Raw genomic sequence first — 8,880 nt, 5'->3', positions numbered from 1 at the left:
GGACTTGCACAATACAGTATGTCAACAATGACCGAGTTTAACCGAGGAACAGACCAAAGTTGTCCCATGCAATCAGCTGGCAAACTTCCTACAGCCAAAAGGACCAACAGCACAGACAACCGGTAAATATCATTGTATTCAACATTCTGGCCTGTAGAGACAATTGCATATTTTTTACAGCGACTTCTTTCAGACTGATTTCTGTGGAATAACCATGGTAACAGTCTCTGATATTTGGACATAGACACGCTGTCCTATAGTTGCCTAGGTTATGTTTCAGTAGCATTACTGCCTGCATGTGTAAGTAGTAGGGGGTGCGCGCTCGCGGTTATGTGGGTTGTTGTGGCTGAAATGCCAGGGCTGAATATCTGCCCCAGTCCGCCCCTGAAGAGGGGTGTGCCCTCACTGACTGTAGTTCGGCAACCTGTGTTAGAATAATCAAATAGCCTACAAGCACTCTGATCTCATGACTTACTTCCTGGTCGTCTTTTTCCTTCTGTGAAGTGCCTGTGTTATCGAACCTGCTACTATGGTTATTCTAAAAGGAATACCGTCCATTCTGTCGCCAGAGCTGCTGTATGCCCTGGCCAAGATGGGCCACGGAGACGAACTGGGTAAATAAATCAGCTAGCTACGCTCGTAAGGGCGAACATGGAACTTGCTGGTTCAGTGAAGGTCTGTGAACGTTGCCAGGTACAGCCACAAGTTCTAAGACAATGACCACACAAACCCGCGCAAAAGGTCTGAAAACGGACAGATGTATACAATAAACCCTTTTTCCATAACGTTATCGAGACAATTAAGAAGGAATCTCGGCGTAACTTGTAAGGACGTTAGAAGCAAAATTATGTTTTCATCAAAATATGAATTATTGTGAACTATGACATGTCGTAAGAAAGACATTTGAATATGTCGCAAGAGGGTAATTGGCCATTGTTAAACTCGCCCGATCACTTTCCGTCAATGGATGTCGATTTAACTCGTTGGCCATATGCCTTACTGTGCCTTATTGCTTAATCATTGCAGTCAAACGAGTTAAATCGACATTCATAAGGGCTGTTAAGCGGGACGCAATGCAGGGTGACTCTCTACAGCCGTTAGCCCCGGTGTAATGGCCAGATACCACACAGGGTGCCTTATTGCTTAAACTGGTTACCAACGTAATTAGAACAGTAACTTTTGTTTTGTTACACCCATGGTATACGGTCTGATATACCACAGCTTTTAGCCAAGCAGCATTCAGGGCTCGACCCCGGTTTTGTAATTGTAAATGCATCTCCTTTGCGCACTATAGATAAATGACAGGAGTTTGAGTGATGAAAGTTGGACAGAGGATCTCCAAATCTCTGAGCAAGGAACACTTGGATTAACTTTTTTTTAAACGAATGTTAGGCTATTTTCTGGCAATTCTGCCATTATTATTGTGCCAGATGTTAAGACTGCAAAACATTTATAAATGGCCAATTTGCGAGATTGACCTGTCATTTCAATATGCATAGGCTACAGACTAAAATCTAGGTTTATTATTGCAATTCAACTTTGCCATGGTTTTGCTTAGATATATGCAGGTAGCCTTTAGCCCCTGATAGGCCTACATCTTATTTTGGATAGTCTACAGTAGCCTAGGCTAAATGTAGGCAAGCTGTGAACTGAACGATTTAGCTGCTTGCGTAGTTCAAAATAACACACATTTATTCAACATGAATAGCTTGGCGATTTAGAGGTAAGAAGTGCTTGAGTTTCCCAATAGCCAGTGTTAGTTATACATATGTTTTACATGTAGCCTAATCTGACTGACCTTCAATCTAATGCGTTCTAACAACTGATCGCCGCAATTGCGATAGAGCTTTGATAACTTCCAATTTAATTAACTGAACATGGCCATTAATAGTTGCATAATATAACACAAGGCTACAACAACAAAACACACAAGTTATAGGCTATTTATTGAATCTGTTTGCCAGCTCCAGGTAGGTGTGTGCTACGCCGTCATCAAGGCAAAGGGTGGCTACTTTGAAGAATCTCAAATATAAAATATCTTTTGATTTGGTTAACATTTTTGGGGGGGTGACTACATGATTCCATATGTGTTATTTCATAGTTGTAATGTCTTCACTATTATTCTACAATGTAGAAAATAGTACAAATATAGAAAAACAATTGCATGAATAGGTGTGTTCAAACTTTTGACTGATAATATCTGTATATATATATAAAGTGCCTTCAGAAAGTGTTCAGACCCCTTGACTTTTCCCCCATGTTGTTACCTTACAGCCTTATTCTAAAATGGATTAATCAAAGTCCTCAGCAAACTACTCACAATACCCCATAATGACCAAGCAAAAACAGGTTTTTAGAAATGTTTGCTAATTTATAAATAATAAACAGAAATATTATGTAGCATATTATAGCCACGTTAGCCTATCTGTTTAGCAAAAACCAAGCCATGAGGTCGACGGAATAGAACTCCGAGACAGAATTGTATCAAGGCACAGATCTGTGGAAGGGTACCAAAAAAATGTCTGCAGCATTGAAGGTCCCCAAAAACACACATTCTTAAATAGAAGAAGTTTGGAACCACCAAGACTCTTCCAAGAGGTGGGAGCCCGGCCAAACTAAGCAATCCGGGGAGAAGGGCCTTATGGTCGAGTGGCTAGACGGAAGCCACTCCTCAGTAAAAGGCACATGACAGCCTGCTTGGAGTTTGCAAAAAGGCGCTTAAAGACTCACAGACCATGAGAAACAAGATTCTCTGGTCTGATGAAACCAAGATTTAACGCTGTGGCCTTAATGCAAAGCGCCACCTCTGGAGAAAACTTAGCACCATTCCTACAGTGAAGCATGGTGGTGGCAGCATCATGCTGTGGGGATGTTTTTCAGCTGCAGGGACTGGGAGATTTGTCAGGATCAAGGCAAAGATGAATGGAGCAAAGTACAGAGAGATCCTTGATGAAAACCTGCTCCAGAGTGCTCAGGAACTCAGACTGGGGCGAAGGTTCACCTTCCAGCAGGACAACAACCATAAGCACACAGCCCAGACAACGCATGAGTGGTTTTGTGACAACTCTCTGAATGTCCTTGAGTGGCCCAGCTAGAGGACGGACTTGAACCCGATCGAACATCTCTGAAGAGACCTGAAAATAGCTGTGCAGCAGCGCTCCCCATCCAACCTGAAAGAGCTTGAGAGGATCTGCAGACAAGAGTGTGAGAAACTCCCCAAATACAGGTGTGCCAAGCTTGTGGTGTCATACCCAAGAAGACTCTAGGCTGTAATTGCTGCCAAAGGTGCTTCAACTAAGCACTGAGTAAAGGGTTTGAATACTTGTGTAAATGTGATATTTCACATTTTTTTTAATATAAATTTGCAAAAACTATAGCCTGTTTTTGCTTTGTCAATATGGGGTATTGTGTGTAGATTGATGAGGGGGAAAAAAACATTTAATCAATTTTATAATAAGGCTGTAACCAAACAATGTGGAAAAAGTCAAGTGGTATGAATACTTTCTGAAGGCACTGTATATATATATTTATATATATATTTTAAGAGATTCCATGGCAGCTGGTGCAACTTAGAAGTATCCCAAAAACCAGCAAACCGCAACCAATATATTTTTCTGCCCGACATCGTTTTATATAGGCCAAATATTAGGTAAAAGCACTGACATGGCAACCCTGGTGCCGATGCATGTAATCGCGTTATCAGAGGCTCATGATCAGTTACGTCCGAAGGTTGGTTTAATCGAACAAACACTTTTGGTATTTGTTTCTCGGCAAAGAGAATTTTGAGGAGATGGGAATTTCCATTGGATTCGTACTATCGCTGATAGTGTATGTTGCCCATGCGTCGGGCCGTGCGGTGCATTCTGGGTTCTTTGGGACAAGGCGTGCGCTCCTTCAAAGAGTGAGTGGGAGTCAATTGGGCGCAGGGTGGGGCGTTATACATTTCTCCATTCGTTGTCCAGCGCTATAAGTTCCTCCATCTATTTTTCCAATAGATTCCTATCTCTTATTTCTCTAATATCTCTGGTTTCGGTAGAAATCAAAAAGGCTACGCTGCGCACTTAACGACGGCGTGTGGGAAGGCAACTATAATAATTTGGCTGCACTCAATTCCTTTGACCAGCAGGTGCCACTTTAATGTAACAATTTATGTCGATCTCGTCCATTACTGTTCTGTACTTTGTCATATGTTTACGTTTTTTTTGTGGAACCCAGGAATATGCAATAGCTAATGGGAATCTTCATAAACTAAACACTGTGTTGATTAAAGCATTGAGTAATTAACTTATTTTCGACACAATTGGCAATAATGCCTAAATGCTTCAGGAAGCTTCATTTCCCCATCCCTAGTGTCAGTGCAGTTCTAGGAATCCACATTTACCACATGTAACCTATGGTCATGTTGAATGTGCATAAAGATGGCAGAATTCAAATATGACGTCATTGTTTTAGCACTATCCACACTGAGTTTTTAAACTTCAGCGCGTGATATGGTTCAATGTAACAATACAATGTAACAATAAATCAGCATATTGTTTTTTCAAGTTGCCGGAGTCTTGAAATTAAAATTGGGATCATGTATACATGTATGCAATAGTAAATAGAAGACATTACAGTTTTCAATTATCCCCCATCCAGTCAATCTGGCAACTTCTGTTTAAAAAAAAAAAATGTGTCAACTCATCTCTCAACTCAAACTCCTGGTTACAGAATGAAGTCTCAAACAAGGACAATAAAGAGATACATTGATATATTTGAATTCATTGTCTCATTACAGTTCTGGCTGATACAAACTTCCCTACCTCCTCCACCTGCACCTGCGGTCCCATTGAGATCCGAGCTGATGGTAGGTGTATAGTTAACCTTTACTTAACCAGGGGAACAGAAAAAACACTCTGGATACTTATGCTGTGTAGTACCGGTATGTAGTATACTTATATTTTTTTCCCCTGGCAAAAATGAAAACACGATGTATGTAAAATATTGTTTGCTATAGCATGGAAAATAATAAATAAATAATTGTTTCGAACATTAGGGCTGTTTTCCTAAAGAATTTAAATCTGCTTTGTGTTTTGTTTCCTTGCCAGTGTTGCCACGATACTAACGAGTGTCACGATACTGGCCTTAATTAAAGTGTGTGTTGTATTGTATCATATGGTCGGTCTCTGTGATTTTCCTGCAGGTCTAGGGGCTGCTGAGCTTTTGGAGGCCATTTTGAAGCTATTGCCCCTGGATACCTACGTCCCCAGCTCGGTAGGTCCCCAGCAACTGGAAATGTCAATATGTCACATCTGGAGAGCTAGCTGGACAGTGACCAATTATTTTGTGTGCATGTGCGTGTGTAGGCTGCCGTGATGGAGTTGGTGGACAGTGACAAAAAAAGGGGACTAGCCACTCCTGTATGGGATATCTTCAGACAGAAGCTGGCACATGCTGGGGTACAGGTGAGTGGATAGGGGTGAACGCTTGCGCACACACACATACTTATATGTTGAGGAAAGTTATTGTGTGTTCTGTGTCCAGGCTCCTCTAGAGAAGGTGGAGAGATTTGCATTCTATGAACGAGCCAAGAAAGCCTTTGCTGTTGTAGCAACTGGGTGAGATACAGGTTTTTCTCTCTTTGTGTGTGCGTGTCCGTGTGCGCGTGTGTGTGTGTGTATCAGTGTAGATAAATGGGGTGACAGGTAACCTAGCGGTTAACAGCGTTGGGCCAGTGACCGAAAGGTCTCTGGTTCAAATTCCCCAGCTGGCAAGGTGGAGAAATCGGTCATTCTGCCCTTGAGCAAGGAAGTTAACACCCAACAACAACTGCTCCCAGGCCGCCGATGACGACAATTAAGCCAGCCCCCTGCACCTGTCTGATTCGGAGGGGTTGTGTTAAATGGTGGAAGACACATTTCGGTTGAATTCATTCAGATGTGCAACTGACTAGGTATCTCTAGTTTTGTGTGTGTGTGTTTACTGTGTCCCTCTCTCTTTATAAACAGGGAGACAGCGCTCTATGGGTGCCTGATACTGAAGAAGGGAGTCATCCCGGGTGAACTACTAGATTGACACACAACAATGAATGTTATCGACGGGGCACAATCAAATTTTGCATTACCTAACAAATTACCTAAGAATTTGAGTTTGCATGTTTCTGAGAAACATCTAGATTTTCTTAAAAAATATATATTATTTTAATGTTGATGTCAAGATCCATCTGAAATCTAAAATGCAATGTATCAATTGTAAATAAACAATATAGTGATTTTTCTATTTGTATTCCATGTGAATGATTGTTAAGTAGATGTAAGACAGACATTACAGTAGAGGTTACAAGTGTCTTTAATGTCTTAGAAGATCGACTTATACAGTACTGGTTACTAAACATATAATAAACGGTTAGATCCATACAGTGTTAGTTTATAGACTTCTATAGAGTCACTCCAATGTGCATTTAACCCATTGCTGTATGTACAGCTTTTAACCAAACGATTCATTTTGAAATTCTCAACAAAAATTCTCAAAACCATATTACCATCAAGTGAAATAAATTATTTCATCATTAGCATAATTTTTTTCTCTCATCATAACCAGTATTTGATTGGATGCAGTAGAGCTGTAGCTGACTGTAGAGCTGACAGTCAGGGGCAGATATCATGGGTCTTATGTGTTTAATTAATGATGATGGAGGTAATCCAGGTCCTCCTCTGGTTCTCTGTACATCCTCTGAGAGGGCCGATCGGCAGACTGCTGCCTGTCCTGGCCACTCCCATTCACCTGAACAGGTACAGGCCGGTCACCATGGTAGAGGTCATCCCTGTCTTCCTCTGGCTCACTATGACCCTTGACCTCTGCCCCTACAGCAGAGAGCTCCCCCTGGTGAGGCACGTCCACTTGGTACAGCCCGTCTCCCCTCTTCATCTCTGGATGGTAGAGTTCGTCCCAGTCCTGTTCAGGGTGTCGTGGATCCACCTGGCTTGAGAAGAGATGAGAGATGTTATCTAGATCTATCCCAGCCTCCTGGTAGTACTTGGTGTTATCCTCCTCTAGGGGCTCTGTCTGGATGGCCATCCCAACGAAGGTGTCCTCTGGCTGAGATCTGGCTCTGGCCAGGTCAGCATCATGGGTCTGCTCCATGGATGGGTGGTATAGATGGTCCATGTCCTCCTCGGTTGTGGAGTATCTGCCTTGGACTACCTCTTTTTCTACCTTCTTTCTCTTCCCACCTTCCCCTCTCATGTTCTTCCAGATGGGCATGACAGGGTGGATGCCATTGTTAGTGATGTCCATGTCTTTGGGAGCCTCCACCTGCTTCAGCCCCAGATCAAACATCACCTCCTTTTCAGACCTAAAGAGGGAGTGAACAGTGAAGCATTATTACTGGGTGGAGGGAGGGAAACGCAGGCCGGGATTCAATCTGTATAATGCTGTGGACAATGTTAGCGTGTTTGTGGAAATCACATTCAAGGTAAACGGCGCATTGTCGACAAAGTGCGATTGGATTGCATCCCGGCTTTAGGCTGATACACATTTTCTGCACAGGTCTGAATATTTTATTATATATGAACCGAATGATAACAGAACAGAGAGGACTCACATCAGAGTCTCCTGGACTGCGGACTCAGCCACTTTATCCTGCAAGAGAGAGAACAGAAGACTGGTGCATAGGAGAATAATAGTACCTAGTACACTGAAGGGAGGCGAGTACATAAATTGAAGTAAAGTTATATTTATGCAGTCTACGGTACGTACCCAGGACTTGTATGGCTTGGCTGAGTTGCCATAAACCAGTAGAGAGATGCAGATCAACACAGAAATTCTGAGAGGAAGAGAGACATGATGATCAACTGACTATTGATGATGATTATTAACCTGATTAACTGACAACTGATTCACTGTGTTCTGTACTATATGGCAGTGGTTTTCCTCTGAAAGTACAGGAAGAGGTTCTTACCTGAACATGATGTCTCTTTGAAGTGTTCTTCCAGTGTGTTTCTCAGCTGATAGTATAGTCTGGGTGATACACACACCTGTACTGACACACAATAGATCAAAGGTTGTATAATAAACTCTGATTTCGACCTTTGAACTCACCCAGTTATTCAGTATTATTAGTCATGTTGGCTGTCATGTTGGGGCGGCAGGGTAGCCTAGTGGTTAAACTATTGGACTAGTAACCTGAAAGGTTGCAAGTTCAAATCCCCGAGCTGACAAGGTACAAATCTGTCGTTCGGCCCCTGAACAGGCACTTAACCCACTCTTCGTAGGCTGTCATTGGAAATAAGATTTTTTTCTTAACTGACTTGCCTAGTTAAATAAAGGTCAAAATAAAGAATAAAGAATGTTTGGGTTTTTTGGCTATGAAATTTGAATAGGCTGTTTAGTTTAGGGTATACACTATGAGAAGTCGTCATGTGGAGAAGGAAGTCACAAGTGACATTTTAACCTCGCCATCCCCACTGCTACACACTAAAGAGGCTGTTCTTAATCTGTGATGGATTTAAATGACAACGCACAGGGACAAAATAGTTACACATTCACGTTTGGAATGGATTGTAATTCTGGAAATATGAAGTCATTTATACAAGTCTGACATACTGCTGCTGAAGTTGAATTTAATATTGATATTATTGATATTATTGTTTCTGTCTGACACACTGGGGCCAGCAAGCCTAGGCCAGATTCTGTATGTCAGCATAACAACACAGTGAGATGAATCATTAACCATCTACTATGCTATCTGATGTTACCATGGTCTAATCTTCTAACAGCCTTCACCACTGTGTCACTGGAGCTAATTACACACACACACAAACATACACATACATAGTTCAACCCCCCTTAAGCACACCCACCAGCCTGGTCTCATTGACTTTATGTAAATGTAAGTCCGGG

At 42.0% G+C, this 8,880-nt stretch overlaps 2 protein-coding genes across 3 annotated transcripts; one reads left to right on the top strand and one right to left on the bottom strand.

Annotated features, from left to right (window-relative positions):
- Positions 1 to 424: 424 nt before the first annotated feature.
- Positions 425 to 6,258, top strand: fuom (fucose mutarotase). 2 transcript variants are annotated; one of them, XM_020481374.2, is made up of 6 exons: positions 425 to 614; positions 4,778 to 4,846; positions 5,183 to 5,253; positions 5,346 to 5,444; positions 5,502 to 5,597; positions 5,988 to 6,258. In XM_020481374.2, the coding sequence occupies exons 1-5, from the start codon at positions 530 to 532 to the stop codon at positions 5,559 to 5,561; spliced, it is 384 nt and encodes a 127-aa protein (XP_020336963.1). In that variant the 5' UTR covers positions 425 to 529; the 3' UTR covers positions 5,562 to 5,597; positions 5,988 to 6,258. The 2 variants fall into 2 exon arrangements, with proteins under 2 accessions (XP_020336963.1, XP_020336962.1); XM_020481373.2 differs by having other exon boundaries at positions 426 to 614; positions 5,524 to 5,597.
- Positions 6,259 to 6,309: 51 nt separating this feature from the next.
- si:ch211-217g15.3 (uncharacterized) lies at positions 6,310 to 8,053 on the bottom strand. The gene is made up of 4 exons (XM_020481372.2): positions 7,940 to 8,053; positions 7,738 to 7,804; positions 7,583 to 7,620; positions 6,310 to 7,333 (listed from the first exon to the last, which is right to left on the bottom strand). The coding sequence occupies exons 1-4, from the start codon at positions 7,945 to 7,947 to the stop codon at positions 6,661 to 6,663; spliced, it is 786 nt and encodes a 261-aa protein (XP_020336961.1). The 5' UTR covers positions 7,948 to 8,053; the 3' UTR covers positions 6,310 to 6,660.
- Between the last annotated feature and the right edge of the window lie 827 nt (positions 8,054 to 8,880).

Source organism: Oncorhynchus kisutch, linkage group LG4, assembly GCF_002021735.2.
Source record: "Oncorhynchus kisutch isolate 150728-3 linkage group LG4, Okis_V2, whole genome shotgun sequence".
Taxonomy (NCBI): Eukaryota; Metazoa; Chordata; class Actinopteri; order Salmoniformes; family Salmonidae; genus Oncorhynchus; species Oncorhynchus kisutch.
This window is presented reverse-complemented; position numbering and strand designations above follow the sequence as displayed.